At 34.9% G+C, this 27,220-nt stretch overlaps 1 protein-coding gene across 1 annotated transcript; it reads right to left on the bottom strand.

Annotated features, from left to right (window-relative positions):
* Positions 1–5,398: 5,398 nt before the first annotated feature.
* On the bottom strand, positions 5,399–23,148 carry ppm1ka (protein phosphatase, Mg2+/Mn2+ dependent 1Ka). The gene is made up of 7 exons (XM_073823132.1): positions 23,081–23,148; positions 18,302–18,752; positions 9,777–9,877; positions 9,470–9,635; positions 7,890–8,034; positions 7,611–7,745; positions 5,399–7,508 (listed from the first exon to the last, which is right to left on the bottom strand). Exons 2-7 carry the CDS (start codon positions 18,718–18,720, stop codon positions 7,377–7,379), a joined length of 1,098 nt encoding a protein of 365 aa, XP_073679233.1. The 5' UTR covers positions 18,721–18,752; positions 23,081–23,148; the 3' UTR covers positions 5,399–7,376.
* Between the last annotated feature and the right edge of the window lie 4,072 nt (positions 23,149–27,220).

Below are 27,220 nucleotides of genomic sequence, written 5' to 3'. Positions count from 1 at the left end.
TCTGCAGCCCCCGAGATTGTTGTTTTGAACTTCGTGAGACGCAACTCGTTCCATTCTCATTTCATCCAAACTGCAGCTATCATGAATATTTGTTATAGAGATAAAATACTGGTTTAAAAACTGATGTAGATAGTTTTGCAAACACTAGCCTACTTATTTAGCAGGTGTTCCAATTAATGTGTCATTTAGTTGGGCTCAGGTGGCGCGTCTAAGCTCCGCCCTTTAATAACAGATTACTGTTTAATATATTGTTCACTAGGTTTTGTTTCTCATTAAAAATTGACGTTATTTAAACACTTAATGAATTTGGCTACTTAATTTCTAAATATTCAAACGTCCAGTTTTTAAATGTTTCAAATGGAATGTTCCATTTCACAATTTTGCAAACATTATGCGAATGTTACTTTTGAATGTTCTTTGAACTGAAACTTAGTTACAACACTGAAACAGGACTGATGTTGAACATCCAACTAAAATGTTTACAAAAAAAACATGAACAATGTATATGCTAAATAGATTTTTTAAATATATACGTTATTTATATACATACATATATATATAATTACACTAGCCTATATAAATAAATAAATTGTGCATTTGTAATTTATTGTATTTAAACCTAATTGACTGAGATGACCAGTAGATGGCTGCAGAGATCCACACATCCTGCTTACTCACTCTAAACCAGTGCTTCTAAACGAAATCATTTGAAATCATTTACATTAAAATAATCTAACAATAAAAAAATACCAAAAACAATCTAAAAGATTTATATGCAATTATTAGATATTTAATTATTAACTTAAAAAATCCTTCCTTAATGGACATAATACTTACAACAGCCCATGCATATTTATATGACAGTGAACTCAAATCTATATTCAATCATAAGGATTTCTTGCTTTGGATACAACAAATGAATTAAGATGTTACATTTTTCCCCATGCAGTTTTCTAACATGTTATGCTCCATCTAAACTACATTAAACAGAATAAATTATATTATAAGGTTTTTTAAGCTCATATTAAGAGTTTTTAACCATAAATGTGGGGGAAAGTAGAATTTAATATCAAAATAAAAGTTTGTGTCTCATTTTGCTCTGCTCTACACTAACACAGACACTAGTTTTTCCTCCCTATGTAATATTTTATGCTGCTGTTAATCTGCTAGAGTGTGATTATATTTCTTCCACGTGTTATATTTAATATACTCTAATGAAATATGCTTTAATGTAAAGATTAAAATGTGTCTGATGGATCTGGACTGGTAGATCTACTGCTTTATGTTTGTTCACCAGTAGAGGACAGAATTGCTCAGTACAGAACACACTCCACTTTCAGTCAAAACTATAGAAGCTGTGATACACGTTATTTCTTTAGTTTATGGCCCAAGGGCGTATGTTTGATTCTGACGTGGGTGAAAAGGTCAAGTAACAGGAATTAGTCCAAATTTTACAAAACACATATGGATGTAATTAGGCTATAAAACAGACTTTGAAATGAGTTGCTGTTTTTGTCACGCTTCTGAGAAGGGATGTTTTGATGTTTTAAGATGTTCATCCAATCTCATTTTTTAGAGATTGAACTTTCTTTCTTTCTTACAAAACTACAAAAAAAAACAAAAAAAAAACATATAGTTAAACCATGATAACCACAATCTAACCATGGTTTTGCTACACTAACCATCAGTGTTGGGGAAAGTTACTTTTAAAAGTAATGCATTACAAAATTGAGTTACTTCCTAAAAAGTAACTAATTATGTTAGTTACTTTTTACGGAAAGTAATGCGTTACGTTACTTTTGTGTTACTTTTTAAAACTGGGCTGGACTTGCTTGTTTGTTTTAATTATAAAAAGTCCTATTTTCCTTTAATAATTCCAATTACAGAGCTCTCTAATTCAGTTTTTACTAGCAACAATTCCGATTAGAGAGCTCTCTAATTTAATTATTACTAGTAAAAATGCAATTACAGAGCTCTACAACTCAATTTTTACTAGTAAAAAAACACATTAAAGATATGTTTAATTGCAGAGCTCTGTAATTGAATTGAAGAGCTCTCTAATTCAGTTCTTACTAGTAAAAACTGAATTAGAGAGCTCTCTGAATAGAATTCTTACTAGTAAAAACTGAATTTGAGAACTCTCTAATTGGAATTATTACTAGTAAAAATTATATTAGAGAGCTCTTTAATTGTAATTGTTACTAGTAAAAATTCTGTTGTAGAGCTTTGTTATTAAAAATTAATGGAAGTCAATGGAGACATATGACTAGTAAAAATGAATGTGTAGAGCTCTCTAATTGGAATTGTAGTAAGAATTGAATTAGAGAGCTCTGTAATTGGAATTGTAACTAGTAAAAATTCATTTAGAGAGCTCTCTAATTGGCATTGTTACTAGTAGGAATTGAATTATAGAGCTCTCTAATTAAATTGTTACTAGTAAAAATGCAATTACGATGAGTAACCCATAGTATATTTTAGGCTAAAGCGGTTTGCCATAATTCGCACTCCGAAGCCCCGATCAGAAATGATTCACGATAATCGTTCCAATCTCAATCAAAAGATCTGCAAACCTCCTCTGAAGTTCCGATCGAATTAAATGATTCACGATTCGCACTCACGTTTTGATCTGAATAATGATTCGTGAATCAACTTCGCATATCACAAATCATTTTGCCAAATGATCATCGGATCCGTTCCGAAATTCCAATTCAAATCAAATGATTCGTAAACCCGGTCCAAGTCCCGATCTGAATCAAATGATTCGCCATAAGCGGACCGATTGGAGTGCTTCGAAACAGTGAATCAATTTGCGACGCAAAATGATTCGCAAAGAAGGATTTTCAAAAAGCTCCGTTTGACCCATCACTACCTGCTCAAAATGATTACAAGCAATGTGAAAATTGGAAAATGAATGGATCTTTTAATCTGTTATTTGCTAGGGAATCGCTTGAATTGAATGATCACTACTTTGAATCAAATGACAACAACAGACAACATACAAATGTATTTAATTGTTTGATATTATTGCTAGAGACATTTGTGACCCTGGACCACAAAACCAGTCATAATGTTAAATTTTTTAAACAAAACTGAGATGTATACATCATATGAATATATGGTTTGTTAAGATAGGACAATATTTGGCCGAGATACATCTATTTGAAAATCTGGAAAAAATCTAAATACTGAGAAAATCATCTTTAAAGTTGTCCAAATTAAGTTCTTAACAATGCATATTACTAATCAAAAATTACATTTTGATATTTTTATAGTAGGAATTTTACAAAAAAATCTTCATGGAACATGATCTTTACTTAATTTCCTAATGATTTTTGGCATAAAAGAAAAATCGATCATTTTGACCCATACAATGTAGTTTTGGCTATTGCTACAAATATACCCCAGCGACTTAAGACTGGTTTTGTGGTCCAGGGTCACATTTTAGTAGTCCCTAAATATTGGTGGGAACATTTCCCTAGTGTCCATACTAAATGCTACACCCTAGATATGAATATTAAATTCATATTTAGGCTTTTAGACAGCTGGAGTCTGAGAACACAATGGGAGAATACATGCACCTAATCTAAGGTGACTCACGCTGTTCTGATGTATTTTTAGCCTACCAACTCAAAACATATTGGATGTGTTTACCATTTATAGGTTAAACCAGGTTTCACCTTACTCTCCAAAGTTAAAGGACAACCATGATTACTGCAGACTAAAATACACATTCCTGGTCTTGTTACTCAGCGCATGTAATTCTAAAGAAAATAAATGATCAGCTTTGTAATCTGCCAGAACTTGCCTCCAAATCTAGATCCACATTTATATTCCTTCTTTCATACATGGGTCTGTGCAGCATGAAGCAACATCTGGGACATGCTTTTGTTTAGAACATATGCAACATAATAATTAAACCCAGCGTCCAGTAGCGATTATAAATAAGTAAAAATGAATGTACATCCACAATATTAAATGTAATCAAGGTTAGGTGAACTACAAATTAAAAAAAGGTGAAAGTGGCTTCACCATGTTTCATAACACAGTATTTATTTTACAGGAAGCTTTTTACACTCGTATTTCATAACTGACATGTGATACCCTCAGCAATGTCGAAGATATTAATACTACACTGTGAGAGTTTACAAGCGACTCTCTCTAAATCAGTAGGCTACTGTAAACCAATGCAAAATAAATGTCCTTAGATGTCAATAAAATCATGTGTCCAAGAAATAAGGCACTGAATATCAGTCCATTGTGCTTAGATCAATGAGATAACTTAAATTTTAACATCATCTCAATCAAACAAAAGCACAAAACAGGCTGTATGATTCCAGCGATGCAACCAAGAGCACAGATATAATGGCACCGCGTAGCAATAAAAACATACCAACATTTCTTACCAAAACACATTTACAAAATTAGAGAACCGCAGAAGACTCTGAACAAGTGAATTCTGTCTGCGGTTCCTCTAGACATTTACACTGACATAAACATTTCTAAAATATATACAGAGAGCTGCTGTTGTTACTGCAACATGTGTGTCAACAACTTGAAACATTCACACTAGGTGTATTTACAGCACAACGATTGTAATAGAAACTGAAATAGATGACAACATTGTCAAAACACTCCCGGTTCACAAAGATCCACAAAAATGCTGTATTATGCCAGACCAGTAGTTGGCGATGTCACTTTATAAAGAAACACCTATGCATTCTTTAAGTACATACTCGCGCATGACTGAATATGCTGTACAGATGTGCATGACGTCAGCGTTTGTTTTTCACAAAATTGCATTTTTAAGTTTACATGGAGGCAATAACGGTGTCATTTTTGAAAAAGTGCACATTTAAACCTGTAAAAAACACATTATGTGCATGCACATAGCATTACCGCTACTCATAAATTTGCATTTTTAAGTTTACATGGAGACAAGAACGGTATAATTTTTTCAAAAACTTGCACTTGTTTGTTTTTTGCACTTGCACCTGTAAAAAAATAGTAATGCGCATGCACATGACGTCACCGATTTTCGCCAATTCGCATTTTTAAGGTTACAATGTGTTGCACCTTATAAGGGGGCTTTTACACATCACCGTTATCAACTAAAAATAAAATATAGTTTTGACCATTCATATACAAAACTTTTTTTACATTTACATTCATTTATATTAAATAAGCATCTTGGGGGCTGGAAAAAACTAACTTTTAATAATGAGTTTAAAAGTGCAAATAAACGCAAATAAACTACAACATGCAAAATTGTGAAAACTGCGACGTGGCGTTTTTTTTTTTTTTGACAAATTTACATCGTCATCTACTGGCTTGGCATGAATAATGCAGTGTTTTTGGTCATTTTTGTGAATAGGTGTAAATACGGATTATTTCGACTATATTGAGTACACCCCTCACATTTCAGCAACCATTTTAGTATATATTCTCAAGGGACAATACTATAGAAATGAAACTTGGATGTATTTTAGAGTAGTCAATGTGCAGCTTGTATAGCAGTATAGATTTACTGTCCTCTGAAAATAACTCAACATACAGCCATTATTGTCAAAATAGCGGGCAACAAATGTGATAACAGCAGTATATTGTTAAACCATGCAAAGCCACATGTCCTATTTATCATGTTTATGTTTTTGTCTGCTTGACAGGCCATACAAACTGGTCTATCTTGTATTAGAGCAGTTAAAATGAGGTGCTTTAACTACAATTCTCTCATACTGACCACCAAGTATTCAACATGGCATCTCATGGCAAAGAACTCTCTGAGGATTTGAGAATTAGAATTGTTGCTCTCCACAAAGATGGCCAAGGCTATAGAGGTTCAGAAACACCCTGAAACCGAGTTACACTACAGTGGTCAGGGTCACACAGAGGTTTTCCAAGATGGGAACAGGCCTTGTAAGGGTCGATCAATGTTGAGCACTCGTTCTGTCCGTCAGATGCAGAACCTGGCTTCAAAAGACAGATGCTTGAGTGCTGCCATCATTACTTTAAAGCTTGCAGAAGTAGAATGTCAGCTTGTCAGTTCTCAGACCATATGCCGCACACTGTACCAAGTCGGTTTGCATAGGCGTCGTCCCAGAAGAAAGCCTCATCTGAAGCTGGTTCACAAGAAAGCCTAAAAACAGTTTGCTGAAGACAACCAATCCAAGAGCATGAATTACTGGAACCATGTCCTGTGGTCTGATGAGATTATAAGATAAACTTGTTTGGTTTAGATGATTTGGCAATACCCTGGTGAGGAGGGTATTGCCAAACAAAATAGTGTCTTGCCTACAGTCAAGCATGGTGCTGGTAGCTGCATGAGTGCTGCTGGTTCTGGGGAGCTGCAGTTCATTGAGGGAAACATGGATTCCATTACTATAGATTCGGAAGCAGAACATGATGACTTTCCTCCAGAAACTAGGCCGAACGGCAGTTTTCCAACATGATAATGACCCCAAACACACCACCAAGATGACAACTGCCTTGTTGAAGAAGCTGACGGTGAAGGTGAAGGGGTGGCCAAGTATGTCTCCAGACCTGAACCCTATTAAGCACCTGTGGGGCATCCTCAAGCGTAAGGTGGAGAAGCACCTTGTGTCTAACATCCAGCAGCTCTCTGAGGAGTGGAAGAGGATGCCAGCAACAACCTGGGCAGCTCTGGTCAATTCCATGCCCAGGATGATTAAGGCAGTGCCAGATGACAATGGTGCTAACACAATATATTGACACTTTGGACAAGTTCACTTAGGGTGTACTCACTTTTGTTGCCAGCTATTTTGACAATAATGGCTGCATGTTGAGTTATTTTCAGAGGACAGTAAATCTATACTGCTAAACAAGCTGCACATTCACTACTCTAAAATTTATCCAAGTTTCATTTCTATAGTATTGACCCTTGAGAAGATATACTAAAACGGTTGCTGAAATGTAAGGGGTGTACTCACTTTTGTGAGATACTGTACATTTAACTATACAAAGTACTTTCATGTTTAATACTGACACACCATTATATACAGTTTAAGCCAATAAATAAAACTTATAAAGACCCATAAATAAAAATATATCAACCCATTTGCTATAGATTTTATTGGAAAGAAAATAATAAGTCTATATAATCAGTGATCTGTTTTTATCTGTTGGCTTCAGTTTTGTTTGATGGGCCTCATGAGTTTAACACAGTGAGTGTTCCCTAACAATAAATAATCCACCACTTTTTGCCTCTTTCAGGATGTAAGGTTTTAGAAGAGCAGAATTTTTCATGATCTTCAAACTTGAGTTAATATGGACTTTTGTTTACTATGAGAATACAGGATAGTGGTGGTGTGGCTGTTGATTAGGAGTGTTTTCCTCATGTTTACACAATCTCTTGACTTCCGTTAGGACCAGCGACCCATGGAGGCGAAGTTTCGGCTCATGTCATACGTGTATGCAGCATTCTGATGTTTTCCCCAGGCTCCAAATGGGACTACAATGATTGTGCTGTTGTCCTCTGAGCCATACTGCAGAGCCTGGATGACGCAAACACACACTTGAAGAACCTGAGACAGTTGTGCTACAAAAGTTAAATAACTAATGTCAGATTTTACTTCTTAAGACTACTTCACCCTCACCTGCTCAGCGATGACGTTTGCCGCCTCGGTGGGGTCGTGGCATTGGTTAATGACGTCACAGATCTCCTGGTTGGTCATGATGAAGTTGATGCCATCGGTGGTGAGAACCAGGAAAGAGTCGTGAGAGTGCTGCAACTACAGGCGTGAGAAAACAATGATTCACACTGATTTGAGTTTTGCACATAATTTAGTTCCATTCGATATTTCATGTCAGTCAATGTCACAAAATGAAATTTAAAAGTAAGACTTTTATTTTGAAGTTATGTGAAAAGTGCATACTAGAGTTCGAGTGGTCTCTGGTTCTGCGATCACACCGCTCTTCTTCAAGTCAAAGTCTCCGATGCTGCGGGTCATTGCTAACCGGCCGTTAACGTTAGCCTGACCAACGCTATTCCAGGACACGAACCCACCACTCTGACGAATTCTACACACATAAACATAGATATTATATATTGTAAAGGCTGCATTTATTTGAAAACAAAAATACAGTAAAATCTGTCAAATTGTAAATTATTGCAATGTAGAATGGATGCTTTCTATGTGAATATATTTTAAAATGTAATTTATTTCTGTGATCAAAGCTGAATTTTCAGCATCATTACTCCAGCCTTCAGTGTCACATGATCATTCAGAATGCTGATTTGCTGAAATATTTCTGATTAAAATTATTTACATTATTAATGTAATTAATGTAACAAAATAAAATATAACAGTTAGATGAAACTTAAACTAAATAAAAATTAGAAATGCTGCCTTGGCAACAGGGTTAATATAGTTAACTAAAACTAAAACCATAACAAATTTGTTTCTTGAAATAAAATCTCGAATAAAATAAATATATTTAGTTTGACATGATGTTCCAAAATAATTTAAAATAACTAAAAATTAATAATAAAAAAATATATTAAATATTAAACATTAAAAACAACAAAATTACCAAAAAGGTGTGTGTGTGTGTGTGTGTGTGTATATATATATATATATATATATATATATATATATATATATATAGTTATCACCTTACTTACCCAGATGATTGATTACATTGATAATTGCTAAATTTTTGTATTACAAGTTTTCTAAAATGTTAGATTAATATATGCAAATGAGGCATTATTGCGCTAATTTGCATACATTTCTAGTACAAAAATCTAAACACTGGATCAAGTCAGTTTCTAAATTTTTGTTTAATTTTTTTTGACATATTAGAGTCAAATTGTTTTAAAGAGGGGATTTATCTCATTTTGTCACACCATAATTCAGAAAAAACTGAACAGACAGAAAACAATGCATTTTTTACCATTTTGGGAGGATTAAAATGTATAAAATCAAGCTAAATGTATATGAACAAATCCCTCTGTAAAAACCTCCAGGATATAGACAGGAATAAAAATGTAAAGTTTACTGTGTGTAAGTGTTTCTCAAATGGAGATTTACGGCTCAGTGTAGAAGAAAAAAATCATTTTGACAAAACGTCATTTAAAAATATGAATTGTAATTGAAATCTATTGACAGTACAACAGTGTCTTTTGGGTGTTTTCCTTCCACTAGTCTGAAAAAACACTTTATGAAAAAGCAAAAACCCAAAATCTCAAATTTGACAGGTGCATGAAAAAACTGTACTTTTATTTAACTGATGCACAGACGTTATTCTGCAAATGACTACTTAGCCAAACGGACGTTTCTTACAGACATGAGCTGTAATGTGAGTTGCAGGGTCTTTTAATTATAGCAGATACACAGAGCCTCTAGTATCACAACACATGCCAGAACATGTTATTTCTGGAGCACTGATGTGTGTGTGTGTGTGTGTGTGTGTGTGTGTGTGTGTTTGACTGTATGTGTATAAGTGTGTCTACCTCTGTTTCTCATCTTTCCTTTCTGGCGTGTGGTCATCAGTCAGTTTGCGTACTTTTCCCTTCCTGCACAGCAGAGCTCGACTGTCGCCAACACTTGCGACGACCAGCTCGATCCCGTCTCTTAAAAGCGCCACCGTCGCCGTCGTGCCCACCATCATGAGAGAAGCTTGAACACATGAATAAAAGCTTTTAATTTTACTGTGCATGAACTGACCGGTGAATACTTTCGATGCATTGAGTGCAATGCAAGTCTCTTTGGATAAAAGCGTGTGTCAAATGCATAAATGCAAATGTTACGTTTTCATACCGTTGCCATACATCTGCACCTCTGCAGCCAAAGCTGCATCTACTTGCAGGAACGCTTTAGACAAAACTGCCTGTAAATCTGTTTCCACCTCTAAACAATCCCTACAAAACACAAAAGCATCATCATTTCATTTACAATGATGTATGTTTAATCCGTACATTAGATCCCGAGTCAATTTGACCCATAATGCATTTGGAAATGCTGGTTAACTTTGGCTGTTTTTGCCATTTTGAAAGCATTTACATTAGTATGCATTCAGATTTGCTGGAAATCGAACCTATGATCTTGCTGCTGCTGGCAATGTGCTCTAATTTAATGTAAAAATGTTAAATAAAAAAAGGTTGTTAAAGGTTCACTGTTTTTATCAGCTTTTTAGATCAGGTTTTTAATAAAATCTTTAAAAATATTTGAAATACAGTTCATAATATTCACATTTTGCATAATATTTACTTACTTAATTAACAATAATAATTATGTTAATGAATATACTTTTAATATTGCTGGGTTTTTTTTATTTTATAAATATCTATTAGGGATGTAACGGTATCAAAATTTCACGGTACGGTAATACCTCGATATGAATGTCACGGTACGGTATTTATTGAATCATTTACAGGAAAAACAAAACTAATGAAGAGACTGAAAAAAAGTGCCAGAAGTGCTTATTAAACAGTTTACATGAACACTGAACATATCAATGGCACACAATTAGCCATCTATCACTTTGAAACAGGAACTTCAATTTTAATAACAAAAAATTATTAAACCATGTAAAAAAAAAATTTAAAGTTTCAATTTAGTATTCTTGAAAACTATGAAAAAAATAAAAATAGCAGCCTACTTATTGCAATTGGCCCATGTGCTGAATGAGTATTTGAGAATAATCACCTCATTCACTCACACACTCACTTATTCAGACAGAGACAGGTTTTTTTTTTAAGTAAAATTAGCATATTAACATTATCTGGTAAAAGCTGGGATCTCTGGGCATTTACAATGTCCCCTGCAACAGGAAAAACCCTTTCACTTGGGACCAGAGTATGTGAGCGGAGTGGAGTGGCAACAATTTCCCCTCTGTGCATTTAATAATCGCTCCGCTCCAGCTTCCAAGCTAATAACATCAGTTCAATAACATCAGTAATTTTACTTATGGATCGCTGCATTTCTTACAGATTTCTGCTCATTCGAAATCGGATACCATTCCATTTGTTTTAATGCATTAACAGAGTGATTGTGTGTGAATAAGTGCTGTACCTGTTTAAATGATGCTTTCACCTGAAAATATTAAGTATCTAGAAAGAACCAACTTGTGAACTATAATTTACCGCTCATAATGTCCATTGCCGTCATCGTAGCCTTCACATTATTTCTGATTTGAGTGATCCATCTCTATCAAGCGAAATATGTTTAGCATGTGAATTCCTGCTTAATATGCAGTTATATTACGGACCGTTGGCAAGAATTGTTCTCATGATGGAGCGGTGGTGGAGCGGTCTTGGAGCGAGTTAAAACCACGACGCTCCGACTTTTCAAACATCCGCTCCTCCCTCCATTCAGAATCACACCGCTTCACTCTGCTCACATACTCTGTAGCGACAACAGACCGCAAAGGATGATGGCCACGCCTGGGCTGATGGGAATTGTAGTTCCTGCTACCTCCCGTTCGCTCCATTCGCCTGAGCAAACTTTTCTTCTTCTTCTTCTTCGTCTTTTTAATGGCGGGTGGCAACCGGCATTTAAGGTGCATATCCGCCACCTACTGTGCTGGAGTGTGGGCCAGAAATGTAAGCATCTAATCACGGTATGACTCAAAACAAAAAAAAAAAAAACAAAAAAAAAAACTTTACTTTACCTTCTTCCTACCTTTATAATTACTTTACCAATCAATTAAATCCTTTTCATTAAACCAGTTTCTCTTAAAAAGTTAAACAACTCTCCCATTATCTGCTCTCCGATTTTAAAAAGATTTTTAAGGCTCAACATGTTTTCTCCAAACTTCAGTACTTCCTCTTTTAATTTTATCCTTTGTTTTTCATATTTGACACATTCACTAATCACATGTTCCGCTGATTCCTCTCCCCTTCCACAATCACACATACCTGAAGGGTGCTTTTTAAATACATACATAGTTTTATTTAATCCAGTATGTCCTAATCTCAACCTCGAAATAATGCTACTTTCTCTAGCACATCGACCTGTAGGTTTCCTTTTCCCCACTTCTTGCATAATATTGTATAAATGCCGCCCTTTCTTTCCTTCATCCCATTGTCTCTGCCATGTCTTCATAACATTTTCCTTTATTTTAACTTTAACTTCAGCTTTACTTACTGCCACTTTTGTAATTCTGTCAAGTTTCAAAGCTTGCTTAGCCAACATATCTGCTGTTTCATTTCCTTCAATCCCCCTATGAGCTGGAATCCACATAAATCTGACCGCTGCATTAATATGCTGCAGTCTGTATACAGTCTCATATATTTCGTACACAATATCAAGTCTGTTATTAGATGATACCGACTGAAGAGACATTAATGATGATAGGCTATCAGAGCAAATTAAAACCTTGGCAATTTTGTTTTGTTCCACCCGCACTGTAATACCCTTAAAATAGCTAACATTTCCACAGTAAATACTGTCAGATGATCAGAGGTTCTTTCCTTAACATTTACCTTTAGTTCTGGAATAGTGAATGCAAAACCGGTAAAACCACTCTTAGGATCTTTTGAGCCATCCGTAAATGCAGCTATAAATGAATTATATATAGACCTTATTCTATCCTCCACCTTTTCAACCCAGTTTCCTTTCCCATTAAGTCTTTTTATTTCTCCTTGAATATAGAAGTCTATAATTAGTGGTGAAAACAACCAAGGCGGCATCCTTGAACAAGGAACAGTAGGACTGAACTTACTCTCCTGCAATTTCATTTCAATTGCTATTTTACTAGATGCCCAAGCAAAGCATTCTGTCTTAGCCTTCCCACTTTCCCAACAAGGGGTAAGACACTTAACTGTAGGATGCCATCTTTCATTATGACCTTTTAGATTGGCCCAATAATTCATCATCAGTTGCTCAAATCTTAAGCTTAATGGTAGCTCACCCACCTCCACTTGCAATGCGCAAGCCGGTGAGGACCTTATTGCTCCACAACAAATTCGCAGTGCTTGATTTTGTATACTTTCCAGCTTCTTTAGTGTTGTTTTCGACGCAGATCTAAACACTATACTTCCATATTCCATCACTGGTCTTATTAAAGCCACATACACCCCTCTTAAGGCTCCTTTACTAGAACCCCACTCTATCCCAGTTAAGCACCTCATTATATTTAAAATCTTCTTACACTTTTCCTCTACTTTCCTTACCTGCTCTGTCCAAGTTAGTTTAGAGTCAAATGTTACCCCTAAAAACCGAAAGGAATTTACCTGCTCAATTTGATTTCCATACAGTAACACCTTAGCATCTTTATCCCTCTTTTGAGTAAAAACCATCATCTTTGTTTTTTCCACTGAAAATTTAAAACCCCATGCATAAGACCATTCTTCAATTAAACCTACTGCTTCCTGTATCTTCTCTTGTACTAAAAGTAAGTTCTTGCCATTTTTCCACAGGGCAGCGTCATCAGCAAATAATGACTTCCCAATATCATACTTTATTTTACTAAAAACATCATTGATCATAATAGAGAAAAGTAATGGGCTTATCACACTACCCTGCGGGGTCCCATTATCTACTTTAAATTTATTAGACACTGAAGCACCAATTTTAACCTGAATATACCTTTCAAATAGAAAACTTTTGACCCAATTAAAAGCTCTTCCCTTAATACCCATTTTATCTAATTTAATCAGTAGCCCCTCTTTCCATACCATATCATAAGCTTTTTCCACATCCAAGAAAACTGCCATAACCGATTCCTTATTTATCAAAGCTTTTCTAATTTCTGTTTCCAAACAAACCACAGGGTCCATTGTTCCCCGTCCTTTCCTAAAACCACTTTGGTAGGGGGATAAAAGACATTTACTTTCTATATAAAATGTCATTCTTTCTACAATCATCCGTTCCATAATTTTCCCCACATGCGACGTTAGGGCAATGGGCCTGTAGTTTGCTGGATTTGTTGGATCCTTACCTGGTTTTACTATAGGTATAATAATAGCCTCTTTCCAACTTATTGGTAATCTCCCTTCTTCCCAGCTCTTATTATATAAACCTAACAGTTTCATTTGCATTAAAATTCCAAACTGTTTCAACATCCTATAACTAATCTGATCTTTTCCTGGAGCAGTTATCTTAGCTTTATCTATTGCCCGTTTCATTTCGCTTAATGTAAAAGGGTAATCCAAAGCTTCCTCTGTACTTTCTTTCCTTATAAGTGCCTCTGGGTATGAATTTCTAGTCACTTCTCTCCCTCTTTTGCCAGCCTCTGACAGATTATTAGAACTATGAATTTCAACCAAAGCCTTAGCTATGATATCAGCTTTTTCCCCATTTGTTACTGCTATGGTTTCTCCTGATTTTAATACTGGAAACTGCCAGTCTTTTCTAATTCCCCTCATTTTCCTTATCATTCCCCACACATTTCCTAATGGAGTCGTTCTACCTATTTTATTACAATATTCTCTCCAACTGTCTCTTTTTGCCTTTTTAACTACTTTCCTAACTTGAGCTTGGGCCTTTTTGTACTCTATTAATCTTTGGAAGTTAAGATTATTCTTCAGCATTTTAAATGCCTTATTCCTTACTTTAATGCTTTTCCCACATTCTTCCGTCCACCATGGAACTGGTTTCCTATTCATTTTTCCTTTGCTTTTTGGAATACATAAGTTAGCCACTCTAAGCACTACGTCTTTAAATTTTCCATCAATTTCATCTATATCCTGGCTTAAATCAACTTCACTACTTGCCACCTCACATAAATATTCAAATTTACCCCACATAGCCTTATTTAATATCCATTTTTCCTCTCTTCCCTCTTCCCTCTCATCCTTTCTCACACATAACTTACATAAAACAGGAAAATGATCACTACCCATAGTAGACTCCTCCCATAACTCCCACTCACAAATACCTGCCACCTCTTTTGACACCAGTGTTAAATCAAGCGCTGAACTTTTACCTGTGTGAACATCTATTCTTGTGCTTCTCCCATTATTAATGCATACCAGATCCAACTCATCCAACAATTGTTCTATTATTAGACCATTTACATCTGTTTTCCCCCCTCCCCATAATGAACTATGGGCATTAAAATCTCCACATAAAATAGTGCGGCCACTTGCTAGCTCAACAATCTGTTTTAATTTATCACCATCTAATCTTCTACATGGATTATAATAATTTGCCACAGAAAACTTATCTTGCTTAGTCCATATTTTAACAATAATATACTCTTCCTCCCTTCCTTTTGATATAACTTGAAATGGAATACTTTCCTTGATAAATGTAGCACACCCACCCCCTACACCATCTTCCCTATCATTTCTTACACTAACATAATTACATATACTAAAATCTAATTTCCGTGATAACCATGTTTCCTGTATACAAATTACATCAGGTGCAGTTGGTAACGAACTAATAAAATACTTTAATTCCTGTCCATTTGCCACCAAGCTTCTTGCATTCCATTGAAGAATAAGGACCATAATATCAGCCAACAGATGAAACTTCCTGACTGGCCTGAGCACTTAGCTCATTCCTCACCTCTTCCCAGGACAAATCATTCAGACTAAGATGGTTCACTGCTGCCTTTACTATTATTTGTATCCTTTCCGTTTTTGACTTCGCCTCCGTTGTAGCATTGATGACCCCTGCTATAAAAATGATTAATTTCCTTAAATCAACCAGAACTTTGCCCTCTTTACTCTGTTCATGTTGATCATTTTTCAGATTCTCACTTGCCTCATTTACTACTCTTTCCTCCCTGTGATTCACCAGTCTAACAGCCTCTGCATATGATATTTTATTTTTAACTCTGACCTGCTGGATCTCAACCTGCCTTTTCATTACTTCACATCCCCCATATGCCACACTGTGATTCCCTCCACAGTTACAGCATTTCAGTTGTACATCCTTTCTACATTTCTCATAGTCATGGTCTTCCCCACATCTAGCACACCTTCTTTTCCCTTTGCAATTCATGGCTGTGTGACCAAACCTCTGACATTTAAAACATCTCAAAGGTTTAGGCACGTATTCTCTCACATTATAGCCTACATCATATACCCCAGGGATACTTTATTAGGAAGCATTTCATCCTCAAATTCCAACAATACACTTTCACTAACTTGTCTCACCCCATTCTTAAAGCTGGTCAATCTTCGGGCATCTTTCACTTTCCCTCCTTTTAAGTTTGCTTTTATTTCTTCCACATTTACATCAACAGGAATGCCCCAAATCACCCCCCTCTTCCACATGTTTCTCTTCTCCACGCGACTAACACTACTTACTTTATGCCTTCCTACCTCCTTCATTCTACAGGCCCTTTCTCTTTGATCTTCATTTTTGCATATTATTAAAAGGTTTCCATCCCTCAACACTTTGGCCATTTTGACATCTCCCACTTGGTTTTTCAAAATCGTAGTCAACTTCACTGGATTCATACCAAGCACTCCATTTTCCTCACCAAATCTAAGTATTACTTTGAACTCATCATCTATCTTCGGATTATCATCCTTTCCATCAACTTTAGTCGTCATCCCTTTGAATTTCTTTGACCCCGCTTTTCCACTCTCACCACCCCGTTTCTCTCTTATTCCATCTATTTCCTGACTAAACTCCACATGATCCTCGTTCTCAGTGTCATCCGAGTAAGCCCATTCTGGCCCATTTCCAGCACAGCTTTGCCTACCCGACATCGTTGTCAACGCTTTGTCACGCTTCCCCATTTCTTCCAAAAAAGTTCCTTGTCTTCTCTTCATTAGGTGACAGCAACTCGAAGAACTTTTATCATCGCTTCTTCAACTTTTCCTCCCGCGTAAACTTTTCAAAAGGTTTAGCCGACAACCAGTCAAACTTTGTGTAAAGTCTCGTTCCTACGGTGGCCGACCGCCCATTTGGCTCCCTCCGTGCAGCTTCCGAGCAAACTTTTCTCAGAAGACCTATCGTTTTATCGAGTCATGCGACCACGGTAGTATCGAAAAAAATTTGCTATTGCGGTACGACGGTATTTACAATACCGTTACATCCCTAATATCTATTAAAAAATATCTATTTATATTATTTAGAGTACTCTTTATAATATTCACATTTTGTCATTTTTTAAAAAAGTTGTTAAATTCAGTTCTTAAAAATGTGCTCATGTTTATTTATTTATTTTTTAAGGTTTACTGTTTTATTTATTTATTTATTTATTTTTTTTTCAAAAAAAAAAATTAATATATTGTTCATAACATTCACATTTTAAACTTTTTTTTATATCTGTTAATGTCGTTTTAAAAAACATGTTTTAAGGGTTTTTTAATGTATGAGAAGAATGTCAATTAATATACACAGATTTAATTTATTTTTAATTTATTTTAGTTCAAAATTAATATAGTTTACAAACTTTAATTTAGTTTAGTTTGATGCTTATTTATTTTTTAATTATTAATGTTAAAGGTTTACTGGTTTTACCAGATTTTTAATTAATTAAATTTTAAATTTAATAAAAATAATTTTTATATTTTTAATTATATATCCGTATTTAAAAAAAAATTGTATGTGTGAAAAATATATGTATATTCATATATCATTAATTTTAGTTTAGATGTTAAATATTTGCTGTGTTTTTTTTACCAGATATTAAACATAATTCAGATTTTTAAATATATATTTAAACAAAATATATCTATATTTTTTATCATATTTACATTTTGTAATAATTGTTAAATACAGTTTTTAAAAAACAGGCTGATGTTCATTTATTTTGTAACATGAGAAAAGTATTATTGTTAAAGGTTTATCATTTTATTTTTTTATTTATTTAGTGTTTATTTTAATTTACATATTTTTAAAAAGATGTTTAAAATATTGTTTGTAACTTTGTTGAACACAGTTTTAATAAACATGTTCTGTTGTTTGTTTTTAATGTGTTAAAGCAATTAATATACAAATACTAGTGTTAAATGTGTACTGTTTTAGCAGATTTTCTAATTAGACTAAGTTATTGTTTATAATAGTTACATTTTGATTTTTTTTAAAAACACGTTTTCATGTTTCATGTTCTTTTTAATTTATTTATTGTACTGTGAGACAAGTATTAATGTTAAAGGTTTACTGTTTTTACTAGATTATTGATTTAATTTAGTTTTAAATGTACTTATTTTTAAAAAAATTCAAAACACAGTTAATAATATTCACATTTTGAAATCTTTTTAAAAATAGCTGTTAAATACAGTTCAAAAATATAAACTTTTTATGTGTGAGAAATGTATGTATATTAATAATAATATAATTTTTTTGTTTATTAAATCCAATTAGGGTCTGTTTGACCTGGAAAATGTAACCAGAATTCAATGATTATCTCTACTGAAGGTCACTGTGTTCTGTACCTGATGTGCTTCTCCATGTGTTTGTGACAGAAGTCTGCAGCCTGTGGTCCTCCGTGGCCATCGAACAGGCCGAAGTACTGTATATTATGCGTGAGTTCGTTCACTTGGAAACGGTCCTCATTGTCACGCCGGCGTCCGATGTGGGAGGCGCAGCCCACCTTGGACAGGCTGATGTGTGGGATGGGGGTTCCATATCGGATGCTGGGTGGCAGCAGGATGGGCTCTTCTATCCGGTTATCCCAGATCCCAAAGGAATCCCACGTGGCTGGATGTCCGCTACCATCCATGTCCAAACGAGTGCTGTTCCACCGGACGCCAGATGCGGTTGGGTCCCGCATACACGTGCACCTGGCGCTCCGGCCCACCGTGGACAGGCTGCATCGGAGCAGACGGGACAAGGAGACGACTGAGACGGACATTGAGACGATCTTCTGTTCCTCAGATGGCACTCCTGTGGATAAAAATAAAGTTAAAGTGGTGTTCGCTAAACCCCTGACTCCACCCTGGGACATAAAGATAGAAATGGTGCACACTGCTGTCCTACAACCAAAAAGCAGCGTTTAAGTATTCAAATATGTGACCCTGGACCACAAAACCAGTCTTAAGTCGCTGGGGTATATTTGTAGCAATAGCCAAAAATACATTGCATGGGTCAAAATTTGTGATTTTTCTTTTATGCCAAAAATCATTAGGAAATTAAGTAAAGATCATGTTCCATGAAGATTTTTTGTAAAATTCCTACTGTAAATATATCAAAATGTAATTTTTTATTTGTAAAATGCATTGTTAAGAACCTAATTTGGACAACTTTAAAGGTGATTTTCTCAGTATTTTGATTTTTTTGCACCCTCAGATTCCTGATTTTCAAATAGATGTATCTCGGCCAAATATTGTCCTATCCTAACAAACTATGCATCAATAGACAGCTTATTTATTGGGCTTTCATATGATGTATACATCTCAGTTTTGTAAAATTTTACCTTATGACTGGTTTTGTGGTCCAGGGTCACATATTAGATGTTTACTAAGATCCTTCTATTATCTATTGAAATATTAGTATATTATTAGCTTAAGATATACAGTCAAGCCTGAAATTATTCATACCCCTGGCAAACTCTGACTTAAAGTTACTTTTATTTAACCAGCAAGTTTTTTTTTTTTTTGACTGGAAATGACAGGCTTCTCCCAAAAGATAATAAGAGTATGTACAAAAGGCATCATTGTGGAAAAAAAAATTCTCAGTTTTATTTACATTTAAACAAAAAGTGGCATGTCCAAAATTATTCATACCCTTTGCAAACTGTCACAGTCTATGGGAAAATCCAAAGTTCTATACCATTCCAAATAGTCCAAGCTGTTCTAAAGCATCCTAATGACCCTGATTCATTGGCAACAGCTGTTTTAATCAACTCAAGAGGTGAAAAACAGAAGCTCTCTGCTGTTGGTTTGTGGACAGTCATGGCTAAGACAAACAAGCTCACTGAGGACCTGCGGCTGCGCATTGTGGCTGCTCACAAGTCAGGAAAGGGCTATAAGACCATATCTACATGTTTTGAAGATCCAGTGGCTACAGTGCAAAGTATTATTAAAAAATACAAGATGTTCCGCACTGTGAAAAATCTCCGAGGATGTGGTTGGAAGCCAAAAGTGACACCTGTGCTGGCCAGGAGGATAGTGAGAGAGGTAAAAAAGAATCCAAGGATCACCACCAAGGCCATCCTGATGAATCTGGGCTCTGCTGGTGGCAACATCTCAAGGCAGACAGTCCAACGGACACTGCACACCGCTGGGTTCCACGGACGCAGACCAAAGAGGACACCACTTCTCCAGATAAGGCACACAAAAGCCCACTTGGCCTTTGCAAATGCTCATCTGGACAAAGAAGAAGACTTCTGTTCTTCTGTTTTATGGTCAGATGAAGCAAAAATTGAATTGTTTGGCCGCAATGATGTAGCCTTTATTTGGTGTAAAAAAAGGAGAAGCATTCAACCCTAAGAACACCATTCCCACTGTCAAACATGGTGGTGGGAACCTAATGTTTTTTTTTTTTTGGGGGGGGGGGGGGGGGGGGGGTCAGCCGGTGGACCAGGGAACCTAATCAATCACAGTAAACGGCACAATGGTTAGCAGACAAAAACATTAACGTTTTGCAGTGGCCCAGCCAGAGTTCTGACTTAAATCCAATTGAGAATCTGTGGAGGGAGCTAAAGATCAGGGTGATGGCAAGGAGACCCTCCAACCTGAAAGAGTTGGAGCTCATCACTAAAGACGAATGGGCAAAAATACCAGTGGAGACATGCAAAAAGCTGCTCAGTAATTATTCGAAAGCGTTGATTGCTGTAATAGCCAATAAAGGTTTTTCTATTGATTATTGAGAAGGGTATGAATAATTTTGGACATTCCATTAGACATTTTTTTTCCACAATGTTGCCTCTTGTGCATCATCTTATTATCTTTTGAGAGAAGCCTGTGTCATTTACGGTCAAAAAAAAAAAACTTGCTGGTTGAATAAAAGTAACTTTAAGTCAGAATTTTCCAGGGGTATGAATAATTTCAGGCTTGACTGTATTTCATCATCATTTTTTGGGTACTTTCAATTGGGAGGTGGCTGTCCTGCACCCTAACCCCCTAAATTTTAACTGATATTGCATTTTTTTTAATTGTTATTTTTAAAAGTATCTTTTTCATTCTTTTACGTTATTTTATATTTTCTTTGTAAATTATAAAACTTTATGTAAATAAAAAACTGTTTCCCACATTTTCATGTCACTAACGAAACAGTGTATGTTTTAGTCCATTGTCTGAGACTAGATTTTAACTACTTTACATCCTTACATTTATGATCAGGAAATATTTATGTTTCCCTTACCGTTTCGGTAATGACAAATCTATGGGATAACACCCAAAAAAAAACAAAGATTCAGTACTGCAACTTCCTCAAATGTTTCGGTTGTGACTGTTCTGATAGTGACAATTTTATGGGATAACATCCAAAAAAATCATGATGTCACTTCCGAAACTTCCTCAAATGTTTCAGTTGTGACTGTTTGGGTAATGACAAATGTATGAGATAACACTCCCAAAAAAACAAAGATTCACAACTGAAACTTCATCAAATGTTTTGGTTGTGACAATTTTATAAGATGACCCCCCCCCCCCCCCAAAAAAAAATGTTACCACCAAAACTTCACCAATTGTTTCGGTTGTGACTGTTACGGTAGTGACAATTTTATGGGATAACACCCAAAAACTCAAAAATGTCACTAATGACTTTTTTTTTTTTTTTGGGTGTTATTTCATAAATCTGTCACTAACAAACAGTCACAACCGAAACATGTCATCATTGTTTCAGTAGTGACAAAAGGAAACAATCCTCATATTTGGGGGAAATAAACAAAATTTTTGTACAGTTATGCAAATTTGTAGTATTTTTAAAGTATGTTTTAGTATGCAAGTTAAAATTGTGTAACGTGTATGTGGTAGCTACCAAAGCATTACTTTCTCTACCGAAAATGTGCAGTCAAAACATGGGAACTTTTGTCAAAAATAAAGTCTAATAGATTATCAACTAAGATGTTATGATTTAAGATGAGTTTTTGCTTCAATGTATATTCAAACTAATAAACTTAAGTTTGAAATCACAAAGAAATACAGAAAAAATGGATTCAAAATACAACAAATCTCATAAATTACATTTGAAATACAGTTAAAATTTTCATTGTTATTGACTTACCTCTGAACAAATTGTAATAAAATAGCAAAAAATATATATTTACAATGCAGATCCAAGCAAAATCTTAACAGGTCAATATAACCCTTCTCAATAAATTATACATTACTGTGTTTTGGTATTGACAAATTTGGGGAGAGGACAAATATATAAATAAATACATAATATGAGAATTACCTGTGCTACCATGTGTAACTTAGATATTATACAATTTGCATTTTCGCAAAGCTATTTTTTTCAAGACTTTTCCAACTCTGACTTTGGACCAACTCTGTAGAATGGCCCATAAATGGTAACTAAGCATTAAATTGTGCATTTGAAGCATTTGACCCCTAGTGATCTCTCCAAGCCAAGTTCACATTCATGCACTGTTCATCCCTGCTGACCTGTGGGACGTGTGTTTCATGCCCAAACAAACACATGCAATATGTGTTTGTTTGTGACAACATGACAACATGTGACCATAACAGTGACATCACTGGATCATGTGACATTGACCATTGACATTGATATTGCATCATAACAAGAACGCATTTGGCAATGAATGTGAATGTTTCATAATGCACTGACTTGATTTGTGTAACATATATAAATAAAAGACTTACTTATGATTTACTTCTTTATGTGTTATTGCTAAAAAAAATAGTATGTATTTTTCTTTTGCTGATTTGAAATTAGAATACTTATTTGGATTTTTATTATAAACTTTTTTATTATTTATTTAATAAACTTCTGCTGCACTTGTGCTCTTTTCTAAATCTTGATTTGACTTTATGCTTGTACTATATGAAAACACTAAAATAATTACAAAGCACCTCATAAAAAGGTACACCAAATGATGTGGATTAATAACATTAGATAAATAAACATATTAGCTGTCTAATACATAACTGTAATAATAATATAACGCTGTTTTTTCAATATTAATCATTTTTTAGACCATTTAATGTACCAGTTTTCACCTGATGCCTATTAAATTCGCCAAAACGCGGAGTGACATACTTTTATTATAAACGCAAATCACATGAAAACAATGTACAGCAACTTACCCGCTGCAAATAAGCAGGTTTATCATTTAGTTGACAAAGTTAGTGCCCGACTCGGACTCTCGTCCAGCTGGAGTGACAGACAGTAGGTATATCAACACACATCGACGCTAGTAGTTACATTGTTCAGGTAACAGATATGCTAGTTCTGCTATAGGGGGCGCTTGGCGGCTCACAAGCTGAAAACTCAGTTAAACCGCAGTTTAATCTCAGAAGGTGTATGTCAGTTAAGTGAACAGTACACTAAAATTTATAAACAACTTAATTCAAAGGTTTCGAACCTGAGCTAGCAATTAAAACACACCATGACAATGATTACAAAATGAGTATGGAGTTATTCTAGTAATTCTAGATAAACGCAAACGGCTGTGATTGAGCATTCAGCAGAAGCGCTGAGAAAAGTAACATGCATCAGGTGGCAAGCACTAGCTGAGGAACAGTGTGAATAATAAAAAATAAACACCAAAATAATGACACGGAGAAACTTTAATCACTGAATATTAAATAGTCAGTGAAAAATAAACAGTTTAGAAATTATTATTTAGACTAATCCTACCTGGCCAATCAGAGACGGCGTCTGAGCTGCTACGCCCCGCCCTTCCAAAACACCATTCTGTGCGGTTGTACATTTCTAACATACACAGAAGGTTATTCACATTCCATTACACGAACAGTATCCAATCACAGGCCGTCTTTGCCCTCTGCTCGTCCAATCAGATGAAGGGGTGTGTGAGGGTTTGGCTCAAGCGTTTTTTTTTTTGTTGTTGTTGTTTTTTTGGCGCCAGTATATAACATTTTCTACTTGAGTATGATTTGCTTTACTCTGTTTAAATAATGTTTGTTAATTATATTCATAGAATAACTGACTAATAATGTTATTATAATATTTAATGATAAGATAATAATCATATATGTGACCCTGGTCCACAAAATCAGTCATAAGGGTCAATTTTTTTTAAAAAATTGAGGTTTATAAAGCTTAAAGTTGAATAAATAAGCTTTCCATTGATGTATGGTTTGTTAGGATAGGAGGATATTGAGCTGAGATACAACTATTTGAAAATCTAGAATGTGAGGGTGCAAAAATATCTAAATATTGAGAAACTCGCCTTTAAAGCCATCAAAAAATAAGTTTTTAAATATTTACGGTAGGAAATTTACAAAATATCTTCATGGACCATGATCTTTACTTATCCTAATGATTTTTGGCATAAAAGAAAAATCTATAATTTTGACCCATACAACATGTTTCCGGCTATTTATGACTGGTTTTGTGGTCCAGGGTCACATATTTAATTTGCTATATGATGAAACATCAAATAGATAAATAAATTCCTCAAACCAAAGGATCTTAATGTCTTGTAACATAAAGCAAAACAGATAGTTTTGAGAACATGAGTCCCTAATAAAAGTATTATGATTATAGAGGTCTCTGTAGATATAAAAAAAAAAAATTAAAGAACAATTTAAACTAAACTAAAACGCATTACAGTCCCATATATGGTTGAATTAAACGTATTACAGACATTAGCACTACCAGTGTGTGTGTTTAGCCTCCCTTTCTCCCTCATATACACACACAGATGGATCACAGCATGTTTCCGCTGTAAACACAGCAGAAGTCCTGAATAAAAGATCGGCAAGTACTCAAAACAGAGACGTTTTAATGCACTATAAATAACTCATTCCTGAGGAGACCGTAACATGCAGTGAGATTCACGCTTTCTTAAGGAAACAGTAGCACTTGCACGGTAGCAAATAAATGTTAAGGTAAGCTTACAGTTAAGGTCAAAAGTTTACATCCGCCTTTCCAAATCTGCAAAATGATAAATATTTGACCAAAATAAGAGGGATCATACCAAATGCATGTAATTTTTTATTTAGTACTAACCTGAAAAAAGATATTTCACATGAAAGATGTTTACATAGGCCACAAGAGAAAATAATAGTTGAATTTATAAAAATGACCCTGTTCAAAAGTTTACATAACCTTGAGTCTTAATTCTGTGTTGTTACCTGGATGATCCACAGCTGTGTTTTTTTTATTTAGTTTTGATAGTTGTTCATGAATCCCTTGTTTGTCCTGAACAGTTAAACTACCTGCTGTTCTTCAGAAAAGTCCTTCAGGTCCCACAAATTCTTTGGTTTTGCAGCATTTTTGTGTATTTGAACTCTTTCCAACAATGACAGTATTATTTTAAGATCCATCTTTTCACACTGAGGACAACTGAGGGACTCATATGCAACTATTACAGAAGGTTCAAACGCTCACGGATGCTCCAGAAGGAAAAACCATGCATTAAGAGCCGGGGGGTGAAAACTTTTTGAATTTGAAGATCAGGGTATATATATGTGTCCCTGGACCACAAAACCAGTCATAAGGTTAAATTTTACAAAACTGAGATGTATACATCATATGAAAGATCAATAAATAAGCTTTCTATTGATGTATGGTTTGTTAGGATTGGACAATATTTTGCCGAGATACAACTATTTGAAAATCTAGAATCTAAAAAAAAATCTAAATGCTGAGAAAATCACCTTTAAAGTTCTTCAAATTAAGTTCTTAACAATGCATATTACTAATTAAAAATTACATTTATACATATTTAAAGTAGGAATTTTACAAAAAATCTTCATGGAACATGATCTTTACTTAATTTCCTAATGATTTTTGGCATAAAAGAAAAATCAATCATTTTGACCCATACTATGTATTTTTGGCTATTGCTACAAATATACCCCAGCGACTTAAGACTGGTTTTGTGGTCCAGGGTCACATATAACTTTTTAGTCTTCTAGGAAACATGTGAGTACATGTAAGAAACATGTAGAGGCAGAACTAAATGAAAAAATATGATATTTATGCAAAATAAGAAAAATTTAAAAAAATCTCAATTCTGTTCAAAAGTTTTCACCCCCGGCTCTCAATGCATTGTGTTTCCTTCTGGAGCATCCGTGAGCGTTTGAACCTTCTGTAATAGTTGCATATGAGTCCCTCAGTTATCCTCAGTGTGAACAGATGAATCTCAAAATCATACAGTCATTGTTGGAAAGGGTTCAAATACACAAAAATGCTGGAAAACCAAAGAATTTGTAGGAACTGAATGATTTTTCTGAAGAACAGCAGGCGGTTTAACTGTTCAGGACAAACAAGGGACTCATGAGCAATTATCACTAAACAAAAAAACAACACAGTATTAAGAATCAAGTGTATGTAAACTTTTGAATAGGGTCATTTTTATAAATTCCACTATTATTTTCTGTTGTGATCTATATGTAAACATCTTTTATGTGAAATATCCTATTTAGGCCAGTACTAAATAAACAATAACATGCATTTTGTATGATCCCTGTTTTTTTATAATTTACATTTGGCAGATTCTAAAAGGGGGGTGTAAACTTTTCAACTGTATATATAAGCTGTGTGCAGTAAATGGAATGCTGCACTTACAGTAGCACATCTAGGAATTAGACTTGTGGCAACACGTCTTGTTTTCCAGTTTTTAGTGAATAGGTGTTGACAGAATGAGAGGCCAAAAAGCTGATAAAAACATCAAAATAATCCACAAGTAATCCACACCACTCCAGTCCACAAATTAACGTTTTGTGAAGTGAAAAGCTGCGTGTTTGTGAAGTAATCCTGGTTTGTGTGTATCAGCTGTTTGGACTCTCATTCTGACAGCACCCATTCACTGCATGGCATACACTGGTGAGCAATTGTTCTGATAAAGAAACAAACTCATCTACATCATGAATGGCCTGAGGGCAAGCACCTTCAGCAAGTTTACTTACCTACAGTGCCTTGCGAAATTATTCATACCCCTTCATTTTTTTAAATTACTTTTTTTCCCACGTCAATCTACACTCCCTACTCCATAATGGCAAAGCAAAAAATAGGTTTTAACATTTGTGCAGATTTATTAAAAATAAAAAAAACTGAAAAGATCCCGTTGCATAAGTATTCATACCCTTTTCTGGGACACTCGAAATTTAGCGGAAGAGCATTCATATTGCTTCTAGATGTTCCTACACTTGGAGTGGAGTTAAACTGTGGCAAATTCATTTGAATGAGTCTGATTTAGAAAGGCACAGACCTCTCAGAAAAGGTATAACAGCTGAAAATGCATATCAGAGCAAAAA

This window comes from Garra rufa, chromosome 18 (genome assembly GCF_049309525.1).
Source record: "Garra rufa chromosome 18, GarRuf1.0, whole genome shotgun sequence".
Taxonomy (NCBI): Eukaryota; Metazoa; Chordata; class Actinopteri; order Cypriniformes; family Cyprinidae; genus Garra; species Garra rufa.
This window is presented reverse-complemented; position numbering and strand designations above follow the sequence as displayed.